The 19,899-nt window shown below is 36.4% G+C and overlaps 1 protein-coding gene across 5 annotated transcripts in view; it reads left to right on the top strand.

Annotated features, from left to right (window-relative positions):
• The first annotated feature begins 573 nt into the window (after positions 1 to 573).
• Positions 574 to 19,899, top strand: part of LOC113116319 (collagen alpha-1(XIV) chain-like) — a 109,499-nt gene continuing 90,173 nt past the window's right edge. The window contains exons 1-5 of one of the 5 annotated variants that reach the window (XM_026284410.1): positions 574 to 1,166; positions 2,287 to 2,408; positions 7,075 to 7,191; positions 12,374 to 12,517; positions 12,833 to 12,922. In XM_026284410.1, coding sequence (XP_026140195.1) covers positions 2,321 to 2,408; positions 7,075 to 7,191; positions 12,374 to 12,517; positions 12,833 to 12,922 — 439 coding nt within the window. In that variant the 5' untranslated portion in view covers positions 574 to 1,166; positions 2,287 to 2,320. The remainder of the gene's footprint in view (positions 1,167 to 2,286; positions 2,409 to 7,074; positions 7,192 to 12,373; positions 12,518 to 12,832; positions 12,923 to 19,899) is intronic. The other 4 variants (XM_026284408.1, XM_026284407.1, XM_026284409.1 and 1 more) reach the window with 4 other exon arrangements.

The raw sequence follows: 19,899 nt of genomic DNA, 5'->3' as shown, positions 1-19,899 counted from the left end.
CAGAATATGGATAACAAGAATGTGGTTACACACAGGTTTTTATAACTCTGGCAAACATTGGCCAAGGGAACACCTGTTTAGTGCTCCTTGTGGATAAGTGTGAATTTGGTAGATTTCTACAAGTGTTGGGTCATGCAGAGAACTTCCAAAATTACATTGCACTCTGGATTCTGTCCAATCAGCAACCTGCACACAGTAAGGAACATCTCACGCACAATCTCGCATATCTTTCACATCTTTCTTTTCAACACGTCTTGTGTACATTCAGATAGCTTTGTTCCCTGCTCAACTTGAAAGTGCAGGTGTTACTGAAAAGATAAAAAGTTCTTCTCAGTGTGCTAGGAGAGAACAAAACACAAAGAAATACAATATGATGATCAATCTAAAACATAAGTACTTCCAAAGAGAATGGAAGTGTATTGTTTTGAGATATTGAGGCTTTTTACAAGTTGGCTGAACCCAATGGAGTATTGGAGGGTTCTGACTCTTCAAATTAAGATGTGAAAACCCTAACAAAAAGTTTTAAGAGTATATGTATTATTTTACACTTAAAACAGGCTACATATATAACTATGCTAGTCTATTTTCTGAAATTAGACGAATTCACGTTTAACGGTGACAGATAATACTGACAACAATTATTTTCAAATTTCAAAAGTTACTGAATAATTGCGCACACTGACTGATTCAATTAATTTCAGTTAGCAAAATATAATTAGGCAGTGCCATAACAGTCAATTTAATCATCCATCACCCTGGTGTAGGCGTTATGATTGTTCATTACAGTTGCATTCCCTTGAAATGTAATGAAAACGGCTTTTCTTCCCCGCGCTGAACAGTAGTACATGTAGGCAGGATCAAGTATTTGAGAAGGGCTCTTGATTGTCGTGAGATCATTCGTCGTCTGTCCAGTGGCTGCAATTGGTCGCATGAACGTTTTTTTCCCGCGGACTCGAGACTGAAGGATGAAATGAGGTGCAGAGCTGAAGAGCTGAGGGAATGGGCGAATAAAGACAGACGAAGCACGCACACCGAGAGCGCCGTGAGCCATCTGAGATCTGACTGACGCTGCGAGAAGATACGAGTGAAGTCTGACCATCACGAGACGCGGGAATTCGGATCACATTTCGATCAAGCGGATTTCACTAAAGCGAATGGTGTGAAAGGTAAGACTGCTGTCGGATTTCATCTGGCACAATCTCTACTCATTATCTGATGTGCGTTTGTTAAAACAATAGCCTACAGTGAGAATTACTTAAGATGCAGAATAGAAAATATATGCAATATATTTTTCACTGTTTTGCCACTTTTCTTTATGTTGTTATGCAAATCCTTGAATATATTTCAGATAATTGAATGTATACTTTTTGAAAACATTTTTAGTTAAAGTCATCTCTTACACAATCAACTTAAAAGTCTGGTTAATTACATATATAGCAATAGCACAAATTTATATAACCTATATTTTTTACCTGTAAAATATTTCCCCAACTGACGTAAACAGAAACTTTCAAATGTTCTTAAAACAGTTTTATAATATAGTTTGTATAATGAAGTAGGTTTTCTGTTATTATTATTTTTGCTAGTTTAATATTCTCTCTAACTGAGAGAGAGAGAGAGAGAGAGAGAGAGAGAGAGAAAGAGAGAGAATCATTGGGATGTCCCAGACACCTCCATTGCTCAAAGAATTGACTTGATGTATCCTACATCTATTTTTAAATTTAGCGCTCTTCATCTTTACTCTGCTGTTGAGAATAGAAATGAAGCCAAGGTGAGCGCTTGATGTTTATTTCAGGATTCATCATTCAGTAGCAGGTGAACACACACACACACACACACACACACAGAGAGAGAGAGAGAGAAAGAGAGAGAGGGACAAAGACAAGCAAGTGAAATTAACCATGCATTGTGGGCTTGTTAAAAAGGCTTCTCTTGTAATCCGAATATTTGACTGAAATGAAATGCTCGGAGCCTTGATAGCATGCTTTTTATCCAAATTTACATAATAAAAAGCATGCTTTGAGATAAATTAATAGTGAAATGCTGATGGGCAACCATGTGCCATCCAAACAAGGACAGGAGCCGTAGTGGCCTGCTTGTTCTCAGGAACAACAATGGTCCTCAGGAAGCACTTCTTCTGGCTGTCCATCAAAACTCAACAAAGTCTTTACTGTTCTTGACCCGCAGAGACTTTCCCTCCTCCCTCTCTGTGTTTCTGAAATCCCCCTGAGGCGACACAGCTTCACTGAATTCCTCCGCTCACTCTCTGCTTCTCTGCCTCCGTAGGTGCAGGGCAAGCATCACTCACACGGCTATAAGGATGCGGGTGTCGGGATCGAGGATTAAGCTGTGGTGTCTGCTTATCTCGCTGGCACTGATTCAGTTTCTCGCCCCTGTTTCGGCTCAAGGTAATTGCTGTCTTCATGGTTCTGAATTGGTATTTGCTCTGGTTTATTGGCTTTTGTGTGGCTGCATAAAGTATGAAATGTTCTCCTAATCATTTAATGCATAATTTAGTCACAATTGCCGGGTTACATTTGAATTTGACCCTTCATGCACCTTCAAATCTCCTAAGGGGACTCATATTAGTATAACTTCTCTCAGTAAGAAAGTAAAAGAGCTTAAGTGAGTCTTGAGGATTTTAGATGGGATAGAGATGTGGAAGAGCATTTAGTCTAACATCACAGGGGACCACAATGATAATATCCCTCAAGGCAGCTTAAAGGCTTAATTGGTTGCTTTGCTTGGAAGGAGTTTCACATTGCTCTCAGGCCCGGGAGTGAAAGGTGGAGCCTGGATCATCATCCGGAGTGGGAGGTTCTGTTCGGAAGATAAAATTTGGATTACTCTTTGAATTTTACTTCTTCCCAGACCAGCACTTGTGTGATGGGCATGAGTAGTCTTTAAATTTATGCCGCCTAGACAGGTTCTTTTCATCCCTCAAATCACTGAAAGCTTTTGGTGTCATTTTAAACTGCTCGTTGGTGCAGCGGAATGGGAATAAACAAACCAAAGTCTTTTAGTTAAAGGAATATTCTGGGTTTAATACAAGTTAAGATGAATCGACAGCACTTGCGGCTTAATGTTGATTACCATGAAAAAATGTTTGCCTTGTTGCTGCTTTTAAAAAAGCAAAAATCTGGGTTGTAACAAGGCACTTACAATAGAAGTGAATGGGGCCAATACATAAACCTTAAAATACATGGTAACACTTTAGTATGGGGATCAATTCTTACTATAAACTATTTCCTTATTAGCATGTCTATTATTAGCATATTTGTAAAGAATACATTTTGGTGTTTGAATCACATAACTAGCTTCATATGTATGGCTTTTCGGATATAGTAAGCTTGCTCTGTAGCTCGCCCGGTATAGTGTTGGAATTGCAAAATGTACAGTGCTTAAAAAAAGTCTGAATAAAGACTTAAAGACTTGTAGAAGCAAGCTAAAATTACATGGTTGCTTCAGCAAATTTGTTTTATCTTTTGTTGGATATCAGTTGGGTTAAGTGTAGGGTTTCATGTAGGTGGTTTGTTATTTTCAGAAGTGATAGAGCATTAATTAACCTGTTAGTGCCACTCCCAAGATATTCAATTTCTGAAAGTCTGTGATACATAAAATTACCACTTTTACGTTAATCTGTTCTGGAGAAAACTGAATGTGGCTTTTAGTGCACATTTAGGACATTTCAATTTGAAAATGTGAAAAGCATGCAAAACATTATAAGCCTTAAAGTTCTACTTTTATATCCTCCAAACATTTGTCCCAAATTCCCTATTTGCATTTTTTAAAGACAAAGGATTGAGTTGAAATTACTATTTGTTGTAATTAACACTATGCCGTAAATGCTATCAATTGAGCTTAACTTACTGAAGCTTTCAAGCCTGCCATATTCCTATAAAAAATATGCAAAACCCACATTGCACTCTGTTTGTGGGTACTTGATGTGTTGGAGCAAAAATGATTGCAAATGCTGACAATGCCCTGCTGAGAATGAATGGGTAGAAGCAGGGAGTGATACAAAGCGGTATGATGAGACATTATGAAAGCGTTTTGGAATGGGCTGTATTGTGTGCATGATGAAGTTGTGGAAAAGTGAAACAAAAGAACTGAAGGTCAACCTTAAACAGTCTGTCTGAAAGCTTGTTAAATCCCTCAAGCAGTCACACGCACAAAATAACTCACATTCGCCGTTTTAACGTAATTGCTGTTTGGATTTACGCAGGCAGTACATCTCATTGCAAAACCTTTAACTAAGCAATTTGTCTGTGTTTTTAACATTGGAGAGATGAGAAATGTAGCCAAGTCTCACGGATTTTCCTGCTTCTCAGATCTGTGTATATTGACATCACATCCAACAGACTTAGACGATTGTAAAGTGCAGAATGTTTCTGACTGCTCCCGCTAAGTAGGCATTAATATTTTAATTCCTTCAACAGTGATTTTTGAGTTTGTAGAAAATAGATGTTCAAAACAAGTGCGGAGCCCTCTGACAGGTGAGTAATTGGAAGCACGATGATAAAAGGACGCAGTGGATTTTGGAGTAAGAACTCTGTGAGTGTCTCCAAAAGGATGAAAGATAACCACATCAAAGGCCTGCGGATTTGTGGGTGCGCGATTCTAACATACAGACAGATACGGGACCTCCTGCTTGTATTTCTCTCGTTTCAAGTTACAAGTCAGCACTTGTCACCCTTAAACCACCATGGCCGTTGTTCCTTACCTCCCCCTCAATCTCCACAGGAGTCTATTTGGCACAAAACCTTTAATCACCAAGAGCCAGGAGACGTGGATACTGTACCTGGGTGTGCTAAGACAGTTTTTCCAAGAAATATTCTATGAAACTGTCACGGTACTGCTTCCAGAAATCTGTTGTTTTTTTCACGCCGATGAATATATTATGTTCTTCTTCGTTATTCGTGGCTCGTGAGCAGAGTTTTAGCATTTCAACATTGTTGGAATTACTTTCTGAGTTGGGCGCAGACATTTTTCATTTCCGTCATGTTGTGCGGTACCGAGCTGGCACAACAACCTGCTTTTCCCCTCTAAATTCGTACTACCAGGGTGGTTACTTTACACGCAGATGATCTGTTGTGAGAAAATGTTCCAAATTCTCTGGATGGCTGGATTTATATCAGTGCTCATTTCATCCCACTCACATGACTAAGAACTTTCACTGACACTTTCTATGAATAGAGTACAGTTTGGTGTTCCGTAACTTTTTCAAAATTATAGAGGCACATATACAGTCTCATTTTTTTTTTTGTGAACTATAAGATATTACAATTAAATTACATTTATGCATTTAGCAGACACTTTTATCCAAAGCGACTTACATTGCATTCAAGCTAACAATTTTCTCCTAACGTGTTCCCTGGGATATAATAATATAGAATAATAGATATAATAATAATTAAGTTAGGTATGTTGTTTAATTATAGACAAATTAACTTTGACTCTATACTTTATTCTCTTTACCCAGAGAGTAATATTTAAACTGAATATTTATTTAATTAATTTTTATTTACTTATGTGATCACAAAAAAATTATTTCCAAATTATATTACTCCAGTTTCAACTGTCACATGATTCTTCAGAAATCATTCTAATATGTTGAGTTTATCCTCAGGAAATATTTTGTATTATTAGCAATGATTTTAATAGCACAAACAGTTGTGCTATTTAAAAAGAATGTGTAAATTACATTTTGATGCATTTTCCCCCCAAAAATCATTTGATGTAAAGTTTAAAAGTTTATAAGAACAGCATTTATTTATTTTAATACTTCCTTGCTGGAAAAAAGTAGGCCTATTGATTTCTTTAAAAAATGTACAAACCCCAGCTTTTTGAATGGTAATGCACATTTATACATTTAATCATTAATATTAGTGTTTGGTCATTTTAGCTGCTGTGAAAAAAATAAAAAGTGGGATCATGTCTATGGCATAGTGTAAAGATAAGTAAATAATATAATTTATTCACACAGAAAATATATGTTTATCAATAACCACTATCAAACATTTGGTCCCAAACCATCCAGCCCCTAGTGAAGAAACAGCTGAATTTAGGCTAATCTTTCAGCCCTTTCACTTGCTACCTTGTTACCAGTTGGGTAGTTTCCACTTTTGAAGGACAGAAATGTGTTTCTATATACATTTATTGATGGAAATAAGTCATAGCTCCCCATAGACACATACTGGACAGAGTGTGGTGTGAGTGTCTATGAGAAAGGAGATGTTCACCCCACAGGAAACCCAGCAGTGTTCGGTTCCTCAGGTTGGTGCACCTAGATCAGTTTGATGTTTTATCTCTGTCTCCTAAATGCCCTGTTTCCAATAGTATTGATCTCTGGGTTTTATTTTTTACTTATTTTCCTTTTCTGTTTGTGCCAACATGGTTTCTTCATATACCTTTCTTTCTCTGAGCAGAACTGTGGCATGTGAACAACATTAGCACAGAGAAACATTGATTAATCAATGTTTCATTACCTTACATGTGATGTTTGGTTGTGGTGATTTCTCATAGGTCTAACACTCAACAACTGATTATGGGTTAGAAGGGTTTATTTACTTTAGTAGAAAAATGTTAAGGATTGGATGATGAAAGACGACCTCTAATCAGTTGTTTATGGCTGTAGACACTCCTAAACTGAAGTAATATGCTTTTTTTTTTACTTTTTAAGACTTGTCTTCCTCTTCAGCCTCATTGGTATTTAGGATGCTTTAGAAAATAACAGAAAGCTACTCTTCTGACCTTTAAAAGTCACATTCTCTTCTCAATTACCGTCTTTTCATTTTTAATGAGACCATAACTCTCAGTTCATGATTTTGTGTGCATTATGTCGGATGGACAATTAAATAATAATATTAAATCACCTTATATTTCCTTAAATGAAATACCTTGCAAATCAGTATAACATTAAATCGGACACAGAGTGAGAATATGACTTAAAACATACCTTTCTTTCGATTTGTATCCAAGTGCAATTTAAATGCTCATCTGAAAAATATTTTAAAGCTTTATTTTGTTAGAAATTGCACATTTTCAGTTTATAATCCCATTCTATCCTTGCAGTTCCAGGTCCGAGAAGACTTCGATTTAAAGTCCTGAGTGAAGGCAGGCTACTTGTCTCATGGAAGGAACCAAAAGGAGAATATGAAGGCTACAAATTTACATATAATAGTGAACCAGGTAAGAAGCAATGACAGTAAACCAGCGTTTTTATTTAGCTTGGATCTCTTGTGGTCAATCAGTATTAAAGCTGCAGAAGGTAACTTTTGTAAAAATATATTTTTTACATATTTGTTAAACCTGTTATTATGTCCTGACAGTAGAATATGAGACAGATAATCTGTGAAAAAAATCAAGCTCCTCTGGCTCCTCCCAGTGGTCCTATTGCCATTTGCAGAAATTCATCCGCTCCCGGTAAAAAATAATCAATCAGAGCTGCGGTCCGTAACTTTGTTTGTGTTCAAAATGTAGAAAAATGTATATAATAAGTGAGTACACCATGAATCCATTTTCCAAACCGTGTTTTTAGCTTGTCCTGAATCACTAGGGTGCACCTATAATAAGTGTTTATATTCAGACTATTTTAGATTGCTTCGGGGATACCGCGGCGGAGTAACCCAGTACCTTTGTGATTCTTCATAGACATAAACAGAGAGAAGTAGTTCCGGCTACGATGTTCTTCCGCAAGACGCAAGCAGTTCTGTTTATTAACCGCTAGAGCGTCAAAAGTTTCCTACCGCAGCTTTAATAAATCTAGTGCTACTATATTGTATCCATATAGGTTGCTTTCTGTTAAATCTGTTATTATCTAAAACAGTCTCTGTTTTAGTCCTTTTCAGCTTTAGTTTTGTCTTTAAATGCATTCAGACTTTCTTCACTTCCCTCTGTGAGTTTTTCGACAGATGTATTTGTTAACCTTGCCAGATCTGAAGGACTCTTTGTTTCTTTACATATTTGACAATAGTCCTTGTCTGGGGCTTTGATACGGCTCCTGATAAGACAAAACAGCCAAGGTCACTGTCTGGTTTTATGTAAACCAGGTGCACTAGCCATCGGTTCTGTAAAATCACCCCTTTGTTAAACACTTCTCGGGCAACAATAAACCATGTCTAAACTTATTGTTTCTTAGAACACATTCCCCAACTCTGTGTATTTTAGGTCTGGGTCCATAGAATAGATATCCATCAGCCGGTTCAGACGTTCGCAACAGATGGGAAAAGCACTTGTTTCAATTACAGCAGCTCATTTGCTGTGTTCCTATGTGCAAAGTGGCATTGATGGGCATGATAATTCTCTCTATCGGCCAGAATTGAGGTATTAAAGTGATGGAACAGGGTTGGATGAGGACAGGGGATAGTTAGCATCAGAGCGGGTCAATGCGACTCTTTTGTGATTGAGGTGAGGAATGTCTGGCTGCAGTACCTGGTCAGAATCAAGGAGGTCAGATGGAGGTCAGATGTCTGATCCAGCTGCTTGTATTTACGGTGTCTGATGTCAGCTTCGTAAATGTCCAATTTCACAAACAATATTGGCGTCCTAAGAAAGGGCTGCAAACCGAAAATGGCAAAGCCCCTAAAATGAAACATCTGACAACAAATGACTGTTTTAGTTGGAAAATTCCAGCACAATGATGCTGACAAAGTTTATGCATTGATTTGCAGCATAAATGCATTAGTCGAATTTAAATACTTTATTTTGTATATGGTAATGTCTGATGTTCGAAGAGGCTGGCAGCATAAAATCACCTTTTATTACTAAAGTGACAGGTCAGAAAGAATATTTATATGATGCAACATTGTTAGCTTCCATCCAAAACAGGAATACATAACTAATATATGACTACATAAGTGTCAGAGTTTCAAGCTAATTAGGTTTCAGTATTGTCTTACTGTATCTTCAAACCTATTAATTTTAGGATAGCAGGTAAAGAGAAACAAATCAAATTTAACAAAATGTTTGATTAATTAAAGAAGGATCTCAAAATAAGTGAGGCTTAATGAAAGGCAATATACTGTATAGATGAACTAGAATGAAGGAATGGAGGATGGAGTTTCTCTAAATTATAAATATGTAAATGAGATAGAGTTGTGCATGCATGTGTAAATATTTATAATGATCATAGTCTGTATTTGATCCATTGTTTTACTATATTAGCAATTGTTGTGTTATTGATCGGAAAGATTATATTGTGTCATTAATGTCTGCGCCCATAAACCTGCTGCAGTCTTTTAAAGGTTTGATCAATATTAATTAACATATCGTCTTCTCTAAAACAAAATCCCTCATGGACAACGACTGAATATAAGTTATATGAACTTGGGTGGGTGATTTAGCTGTTAATTTGTTACAACTTGATGCTGTAATTCTAGTAAACAATTGTATTTGCTTCATATAAATATCACTTTGTGGCCTTATAAGAATATTTTTGCTTGTTTGGAGAAAATGTTGTGTAAATGAATGCTCCCAAACAAAGTCGACAATGTTAAACAATAACCAATAATTGCTTCATTTATTTGTGTATTAATTGAAGCAACACAACTTTTTTATTTACATAATGCCATTACCAACCAGTCTGAAAATGTAATCATTTTATAAACTAAAAATGCGTTCATATATCATATATAGCAGTTCACGGTTCATTTTCAAAAAGATAACAGCACAATAAAAGTAAAGTTATGGCCTTAAGTGATTTGCTTACTGAGTGAGTTTGTTTCAAAGAGCTAACTAATGAGGCCGTTTTGTGAAAATGTTTGATTGACTCATCAAAAGAGCCATTCGTAAGGGTAATTCTTCATCAATCGGACATCTCAGCTTGTGCTGTTCTTGTGCAGGAAAGACTGATGTGCACCCTAGCGAGATGATTTCACACAAAACCACATTCAGACTCACACAAAGTGCCCTTAGCCACAAGAAAACGAGAGAGAGAGAGAGATGTGAGAATGTGTTTAATCACTCTTGAAAAGGTATATTCTGGCGGTACTTTCCTTGCTTTAAAAGTTACATGTTTCCCCCTTGAGCACAAAAAAATAAAAATAAACACGAGTTTTTCCATTTTAAGCATACGTATGTTCAGTAATAGATGTGGTCAAACAGAAAATAGAGTAAGTTATCAAATGTTGCTTTGGGATTAAGCGCATATTGATTTCGCATCTATTTTTAGATGTAACTATAGACTATTTTTCCCTCAAATGCCCTTTGCTCCACTCTTTTTAAAAATCAAAGAGGGAAGGAAGATATTCGAATGCGACAAAGCAATTCTGTCCTTTGGTCTCGTTTAAACAAATGAGAATTGGAGCGCTTTGATGTTGTCGTGAGAACCGGTGACAGTTTGCTGTCTGCAGCAATCTTCTTTTACTTTTCTATGAAGCGTGATGTGCAAAGTCATCAGCAAACTGTGGTTCTCCAGTTCTGACTCCCTCTGCTCTGAGACTAACCCCAATCTTGCTCCCACTACTGCTGAATATGCAACTTCCACTCCCCTTCAATTGATCTCTCGGCAAGCCACAAGGATTTTAATCAGGATCATTGGTCAGGGATCTGAATTGCAGGGGCAGACTTCTTCATCACACTGAAGGACTGTGATATGAGTATGCCGCTTTTCAGGCATAACTGATTCAGATGCATTACATTTTGGCTGCACTTTTTAGTTCTTGGGTCTATTTTATTTTATTTTTAAAGGATAGATCTTACAGTCGTGTTCGTTTTATGTGGTTTTTGAAGCATCAACTTTGAGGTTTTCACTCAATCGCAGCATATGGGCTCACAGAGATTGATTATTTTCCTAAAATTCTCTGGTTTTGTTCATTTGACCAAAGTAAATCATGTACATCTGAGTCAGCATGAAGGCAAGCAAATGATGAAAGAATTTTCATTTTTGAGTGGAGTATCCCTTTAAGTTAGTGAAAGTTTGGCATTCCTTCTCAGTTCACAAGATTACCAAAAGCAAACATTTATTTTAAGTCATAATCTTAGACGTTGTTACCAGACAGGGATGTCATGAAGCAAGAGAGATGAGTTCGCAGCCAAGACCTTTTTAGGACAGACAATTTGTCACTGTCAGTACCGCAAACAAACTTCATGAAGTTGTCTGCTGTGCAATGGCCATAAAGCATCCATCCACAGATTGTATTTGGGTGATAACTTGGCATCACAACTTGTCAGGCCAGTGCTATTCCTCCTCTGGCTCAGAGCAAAGCTACTTCGGACAGATTGTTTATAGGCTATTTTTAGATATTATGTGTTTGCTTTTGCATTAGAGAACTTGGATCAGTTTGGAAGTACTTTTAGATCTTGCTTTCTATCTATATATCTATCTATCTGTCTATCTGTCTGTCTGTCTGTCTGTCTGTTTGTATGTCTCTCTGTGAGTGTGTGTGTGTGTGTGTCTGTGTGTGTTTGTGTGTGTGTAGGGTTGAACTTTTTTAATATTTTTACTATTTAAAATAACTGTTTTCTAATGTAGTCTATTTTAAAATGTATTTCTGTGATTTCAAAGCTGAATTTTTAACATCATTACTCCAGTCATATGATTATTCAGAAATTATTCTAACATTCTGATTTGTTGCTCTAAAACATTATTATTATTATGTTGAAAACAGCCTTTTTTTAGGTTTATTTAATGAATAGAAAGTTCAGAAGAACAGCATTTATCTGAAATCGAAATCTTGTGTAACATTATAAATAGGGCTGGGCAATATGACGATATAAATAGGATGGACGAAATTAAAATATCGATTCATATTGTGCTCTATTGTTTATTTCATTTTTATTTCAGATACATGCTGATCTTCGGCTCTTTCTATTCATCAAAGAGCCCTGAAAAAATGTACTCAACTGTTAGAAATTGATAATAATAATAATTGTTTCTTGATCAGCAAATCAGCATATTAGAATGATTTCTGAAGGACTGAAATTAATAAAAAAATGTAGCTTTAAACACAGGAATAAATTACATTGTATAAAATCTATTCAAACAGAAACCAGTTATTTGAAATATTGTTTTCACAATATTAGTGCTTTTGCTGTATTTTGTATCATAAAAAAACAGGCTTGGTGAACAGAAGAGTATTCTTAAAAAAAAAAAAAAAAAAAAAAAAATCTTACTGTTTAAAATCTTTTGACTGTATATACAGTTATAGGAATTCATGAAGTGATTCATTTATTCATTATTTTCCATGTTTTTATTCAGCAATAGCATTATCACTAAGAGCATTATTCCCTTCTGTCATTGCATCTAAAGAAATGCTTGGCAGTCAGACAATAAAGAACAGGCTTTGATAGGTTTCTGAGTAGAAACAGACATTCGAGACAGTGCATACTAACCATCATCTCTGTGATTTCTCTGATTTGTGTCTGATGACAGGTGGGGAAACAACCGAGTTGCAAATTGCAAAGGGAGAGAATAAAGCAATAATAAAGGATTTTAATCCCAGGAAGGAGTATTCAGTCAAGGTTATAGCTGTGAGTGGAAACCTGCGCAGCCGAGCACTTCAGGGAAAATATACTGGTATGAAATACCTTGTTTCTTTGAAGCAATCCCGCTGAAACGGATTGCAAGTGAAAATAATGTGTTTGATTTGTAGTCTCCTGAGAGCTTCAAGAAAACAATGAAAAATATTAGTGCCTTGAAAATAACAGCATCGGTTTTACATATTAACACTGTGTATACAAATATCCTGGGCTTACATGTTTAAGTTATTTATATACTGATATAAAAAATATTATAATATTTTAACTGTATATTTAGTTTTAGATATAAACATTATGTTATACATGTATAGCTGAGTATTTTGGACTTGTTTAATTCCTCATGTCTCTTCAGCAGAAGACCAGAGCAGTGATAGAGACACCACTCAACCTCAAAGACAGAAAGAACCAGGACCTGTGGATGAGGGCAATGAGATCTCAGGAGGTAAAGCCAAAGTTTAACCTCCCCAGATGTTTTTATTGATCAGACTTTTCTCTTTTACAGCTTAGGAGCCTTAAAGGGATAGTTCACCCATAAGTAAAAATTATCCCTTGATTTACTCATCCTCAAGCCGTCCCAGGTGTATATGACTTTTTAAAAGTGTAATCGGAGTTATATCAAAAATATGTCCTGGGTCTTCCAGGTTTAATAATGGCAGTGAATGGGGGGGGGCGAGATTTTGAAGCCCCAAAAAGTGCATCCATCTATTATAAAAGTACTCCAGACAGCTCCGGTCGGTTAATAAAGTTAATAAAATAAGACAAATATTCATATTTAAAACTTCATACGTCAAACGCTGAAAAGCCACTCTCTCATGAAAATGTGTATGACAGTTAGCAGAATGTAGAGATTAAGGTCTATAAAGTTTTAAATATGGATATTTTTCTTAAACAAGCGCATCACTTTGCTTCAGAAGGCCTTTATTAACCCCTCAGAGCCGTGTGGAGTACTTTTACTAAGGATAGATGCACTTTTTTGGGCTTCAAAATCCGAGAGGCAACCTCGCGCTCTCTCTCGTGAAGCCCATACAGAAGTGACTAAAACTGCAATTCATCGACTGGCCGCCCGAGGCTGTCTGCAGAAGGGAGTCAGTCCCATAGGCTCCCCATGTTAAAATTTGGTAACGCGCTGCCAAGATGGCGACGGCTCGCTTTGCACACTTTGAGCTTCAAAAACGCTCTTCAGTAGTCTACGGGTGACATCACAGACACTGCGTTCATGTTTTTGTACAGTCTATGTCAAAATCTCAACCCTTTTTCACTGCAATTATAAAGCTTGGAAGAGCCAGGACATTTTTTTTAAATATAATTACAACTGTATTTATCTGAAAAAAGAAGGTCATATAAACCTAGGATGGCTTGAGGGTGAGTAAATCATGGGGAAATTATTAATAATAATACATTTTGGGTGAACTATCCCTTTAACAGAGTTTTCAGGATTCTTCTTTAAAGTATCAACCTTTTTTCAGATGTAAAGATCTTTAGGAGAGATGAACATGAGGCAGTTATTTCACACAATTATCAACTATCCATTTGCATAAGAAAACATAACTATTTTGCTAATTGGCAATTTAGTTTGAATTCTAGGATTTTTATGAAAACATATATATATATATATATATATATATATATATATATATATATATATATATATATATATATATATATATATTAGGGCTGCACGATTCTGGATAAATTGAGAATCACGATTTTTTGATCTCATATAGAGATCACGATTCTCCTACGATTCTTTATTATTATTATTACTATTAACATTATCATTATCACAAGTATATAAATTAATTATTTTATTTTGCAAGGATTCTTTAAATTGATCAAGTGTGACAAAGACATTTATAACAAAATATTTCTATTACACACAATTATTGTTCTTCTGAACTTTCTATCAAAGAAACCTGAAAAAAATCTACTCATCTGTTTTCAACATAATAATAATAATAATAATAATAATAATAATAATAATAATGTTTTTTTTGAACGGCAAAACAGCATATTAGAATGATTTCTGAAGATCATGTGACACTGAAGACTGGAGTAATGATGCTGAAAATACAGCTGCACACCACAGAAATAAATTACATTTTAAAATACATTCAAGTGAAAGCAGTTATTTTAAATGGTAAATATTTCAAAACTTTACTGTTTTTGCTGTACTTTGGATCAGATAAATATAGTTTGGTGAGCAGAAGAGACTTTAAAAAAACATTACACATCTTATGGTTCAAAAACTTTTGACTGGTAGTGTATATATAATATATTTAAAACCCCAGTTTTTTTTATATTAGAATGATGAAAAAGTTGTTTAGATCACTGATTCAACGACTCACTCATAAACCTACTACACTTGTTTCATTTCTGGATGAATCAGCGTTTTTGAACGATTCTCTTGAATGAAAAATTAATTAATTGACAAATAAATTAAGACACTTGTCGCCACCTATTGGTGAAACAATGCAATCGACACAAACGTTATTTAAAGCGCAGTACTTTCAAAAGGGGATTTGTTATATTTTGATTATAAGAGCTCTCTCTGTGTCAGCGGCAGTGCGCGCACGGATTTGAATGATCCGGTAAGACTTTGTCAAAGGTTTAACAGACTCGGGGAATCGTTGTCTTTTAGAAATGAGATCGAGAGGGTGTCTGAATCGAGATCGCGATCTTTTAACGATTAATCGTGCAGCTCTAATATATATATATATATATATATATATATATATATATATATATATATATATATATATATATATAATTTTTTTTTTTTTTTTTTTTTGCAAAAAACATGTTAAGATCCAGTGCATGGGTAAAAGTTCTGAAATTGATAGCTTGCACGTCTTGATATTGTTGAGTTAGATGTGTTCCTAGGTCAACATATTTTGTTGACCCTGGAACAACATTTTACTCAAAAAATGTAGTCTTGACCATATCCCTACACCTAAACCTAACCTTAACCATGAGTAATCCCTAAAATCAGAGGAAATGATAGATGAATGACACTGATGTACAAGCACCTAACAGTGATTGTAAGCGTAAACTTCACAAAATCTATAAACTGGATCTTCAAATCTGATTGGTTAATCACAATGTTGTTCCAGGGTCAACAAAGATGTTGTCCCAGAAACATGTCTCACTTGGTAAAATCAGGTTCAGCTTGATAGCTCAGATCAATTTCTTACGGTCCTTGCAATAATTTTTTGGGACATGTTTAAGTTCATATTAAAATCTCAAATTTTTGGAAAACTTTGGTATCTTGGGATATTTGAACACAAATTGCGAACAGGACGTTGAAGCTCTCGAGAAAACATGAGACTCTTTTCTCAGGAGAAAACTTGCAATACTTGCAATACGTTGCGTTCTCCATTCACTCATTTCAGAGACAACTGAGATATTAAAGACATATCTCTTGTGGTTCTTCTTTTCTATCGCCTCTTCTCTTGTGGGTCTTCCTTTTCAAAGTCACTTTTCCTTTTATCTTTCACTTTATAACATTATAAGCTATATGAATTTCTCTATACGTTCTTCTGAGACTTATTATTGCTGTTTTTCCAGTGTGAGCTGACCTCCTGTCAAGATATTTCAGCCGCGCCGCTGTCAATGATGTATAAGAATTGAAGCTGGCTGAAGATGCAGGGGGCATCTCTCTGTAGATCCCATCATCGCCGGTTTTTATGTCCCTGGCATGCTAAGGAAGTCAAAGTCAAAGATGATGTTCCTGTCTGAAAGTTTCTGCTGATGTCTCTCAGGGCCAGACCTTAGTATCTCAGCCCAGGCCGATATATCAGCAATTTGTTACAGTTCTGAGGGCATTAGTGTACACAAAGGAATAAATGCTGGAGTTTTGATCATAAAACTATGTTACAAAGTATAGATGAAACCAAGGAGGTTGAATGCGAGGGAAAGGTTTCTGAACTCATGATTGACTGTGCAAGAGACGTGTCTCCAGCCCTTCTCAGTTGGCTTTTTGCTTGCCTCAAAAGAGAGATTCGGCTTTGTTTGGCCGTGAACATTGATGTTTAGTGGGTGTAAAAACAGCCAAGGCTGCTTTGGAGGCTGAAATGTGCTCTTGAGTGAAGCATTTAACTCGGGTCCCTCTGTAGGATGGCTTTTGTGCTACGTGGTCTCACATCTGTTGTTCGGAGTCTTTAATTTAGGACACCTCTGTGTGCCTGCCAAGTGGCAGAGGTTTGAAATTGGTACGGCTCACACAGACCTTAGCTGTCCTGTTTTCCTCTTCAGACTGTTCTCAGAGTTGGCAGGATTTGGCACACGGACTCCAAGTGGGTGGTGGAGCTCTGACTCTGTTCATTTCTGTTAAGAATGACTGCACGCTTTTATTATGACTGAGAACTAATTTGATTCTCTGCTTAAGATCTCATTAGCGCAGAATAACAATGAGATAATATTTGAAAACTTGATGATGGGAATTGCCACAGGAGGGTTATCGCTGGCACAAGGCATATTCGGATAGATAGATGATGCCCTGTGTGTGCTGGTGGGCTATCCCAAAATCAGACTCTTCTTTGATGCTCCAACCCTGGGAATGTGTCTAAGCAGGCAGAGTTGAAAGTAAATGGTTAGGCCATCTGAGGATCCGTGCCATCAGCGTGGGTTGTGAAACGGCACTTTGAGCTCAACAAAAAGGTCAGATTTTTATATCACTTCCCAGTCCTCTCATTCACAAATGAGCATTTCCAGAAGCAAATTGAAAGGTGGCATAAACACAAAGCTGTTGCTTTTTATCTTCTCACCAAACAGGTCTTTATGGGATGTCTGTAATTGTGATTCATTCTCAACATCTGTGGGTATATACGAGGCGGGGAAAAAAATTGTAGCTGGCTGTGCAAATTACAATTTTGCAGTCAAAAGAACAAACAAACACTTAAATGGCAAGCAGAAATTCTGATATATAGCTACTGCACATTTCCTGACTTTTCAGAAAATCAGTTGCTGCTAATTTATATTCATGAGCATTGAATCTTTTATTTTTTTTGTTTTTGGTCAGACCAACCTTACTTTTTTTCCCTTTTAAGAATAAAGAACACAGCAGGGATTCATTAATCAGATTTAATAAAGAGTAATTAATTTCCACAAAAATAATAAGCACTAATCATTAATAGCAATAAATGTTTCTTGAGCACCAAATCAGCAGATTAGAATATTTTTTAAGGAGCATGCAACACTGAAGACTCAAGTAATGGCTGCTGAAATTCTGCTTCCCACCACATGAATAAATACAATATGTACTGTATTTTAAATATACTGAAATAGAAAACATATATTAAATTGTAATAATATTTCATAATATTATTATTTTTTTTTTACTGTGTTTTTATTTATACGAATGCAGCCTTGATAAACATAAGAAACATAAGATTTATTTGTGGCCTTTATTTCGGTAGGACAGTTGTTGAGAGAACAGTAAGTGAAGTGGGAGAGATGGAGGTGGGTCAGGAAAGGATCCTGAGTGCGTGTCTGTGTCAAAGCGCTGCCAACGAGGGCATCAGTTCCAACAAAAATATGAGACAGTTTACAAAAAACATTAAACCTTTTTCTGACCTCAAACTTATGGCATCAAGTGTTTGTGTGAATCAAATCTTTAGAATCTATTCACCAGAAAGATTTGTTCACATCTGTTTCTTCAGGTTTCATTGTTACACAAGTCAGTGGCAACAATTGAGCATCTTTTTTTGCCTTTATTTCGATAGTACAGATGGAGAGAAGAAGGGAAGTGAAGTGGGAGAGAGAGACTCAAACCTGGGTCGCCTGCAGCACAGCAGTGTGTCGGAGTGCTGCCCACGAGGCCGTCGACTCCAGCACAAATTAGCATCTCATGTGTGTTATGAGTCATTTGTTGACAACTGAAACAAGCTGACTCTTTCGAGTCATTGTTTTCTCCACAAATGACCAACAATCTGTTATTTTCACCTGCATACTTCAAATTTTGTGCATGATTTTACCAAGCTAGTTGAAATGAGTTTCACTAACGTCATCATGTCCTTTAAATTGTGTATGGTCATCAGTCATTTTTATCACTCAGTGTCTCAACCACACATAAAGTCGGTCAGTCTTTGAATGCAAAAATATGGTTTTAGTAAAAAGAAAGAAAGCGAGAAGGATTTGATCATTTTAAAGATTCAGTCAAAAACATTGATCAGAAATGATTGTTTAATGAGAACGATATTAAGAATGCAACTTCCACTGTCTGGGCATGATAGTCTTTGTCTGGGCTCGTTGGAAAAGGCAGTGGGGGTCAACGGTCAGGTCTGTTTCACACAATCCCCTTTCTCCCACCCTCCCTGATAATAGTGTGGGAAGAAAGGTCTGATAATGGTCTTTTCTGACCTTTTTTTTTGCCAGAGGGCAGGGCACTGGAGTAAGGTGAGAGGGCTGTTATTTAGGAATTCAGTACCTGAAGCACCTGTAATCTACAGAGAGATGATATCACTCCCTGAGAGAACCCAAGGTGACTGCATGGGGGATGCTTTGCTTCACCTCAAATGACCCTTTTTCTAATCGAAATCGGCCTTAGTTGATGGTATTTTAATGTGAGATTTTTTCGCACAGGGAGGCGCTTTTAATAAGCGATCATTGGTGTAGAACATTATTCTTGGAGGTGCTGTATAAGGTGCAGAGATGGCTGTCCTTTAAAGCGCTCCGCTGCCCTGCATTAGGGTGTGCAGCGCACCGGGAATGCTAATAATGTCTATTTTGGCTCCGGTCTCTGGTGGCAGGTTGCTGAGGTAGGCAGTGATAAGGACAACGCTCTGGATCTTCCTCACAAGGAGGAAGGAGCTCCAGGACTTTCTCTGAAGGAGACTTTCGGAGTGTGACGTCTTATCAGGCCCCGCGGCCCGCCGGTGGAGGGAGCCGATAGGCAGAGCGTTTGGCTACGATGAAGCAGCATGTCAAATTGCAGATAGGCCACTTTTCCGGTGTGTCAGCTGAACTACGTCTTAAATTTGAATGCTGTACACATCTGCCTGGAATACATCTATATGACTAGAATGCATTAAAATTACATGCCATTCCAATTAATTTAATATTTAATAAAATATTAGAAAAAACATTAATTACCATAATTTGGATCATATAGTAAACAATTTTGAACTAAAAAAAAAAAAAAAAAAAAAAGATCTTTCATTCATTCATTTTTATAATGTGCCACTGACTAAACAGGCAGAATATGTATGTTTAACTAAGATGTCATGTGAAGAACAAATTAGTATCTACACTTGGTTAATCCTCAAGTTTATTCTGTAAAGCTATATGTCTTAAATTCACAAAAAAATAAGATTAATTTGTTCAGGAGTCATTTAAACAACCTTAGTCATGCTGTATGGTTTGGATTCATTTAAAATAACTTGCTCAAAAGAGTTGTTCATTTAAAGGCAGGGTAGGTAAGAA

Source organism: Carassius auratus, chromosome 16 (genome assembly GCF_003368295.1).
Source record: "Carassius auratus strain Wakin chromosome 16, ASM336829v1, whole genome shotgun sequence".
NCBI lineage: Eukaryota > Metazoa > Chordata > Actinopteri > Cypriniformes > Cyprinidae > Carassius > Carassius auratus.
Note: the sequence above shows the minus strand (reverse complement) of the source record. Positions and strands in the feature narration are given on the sequence as shown.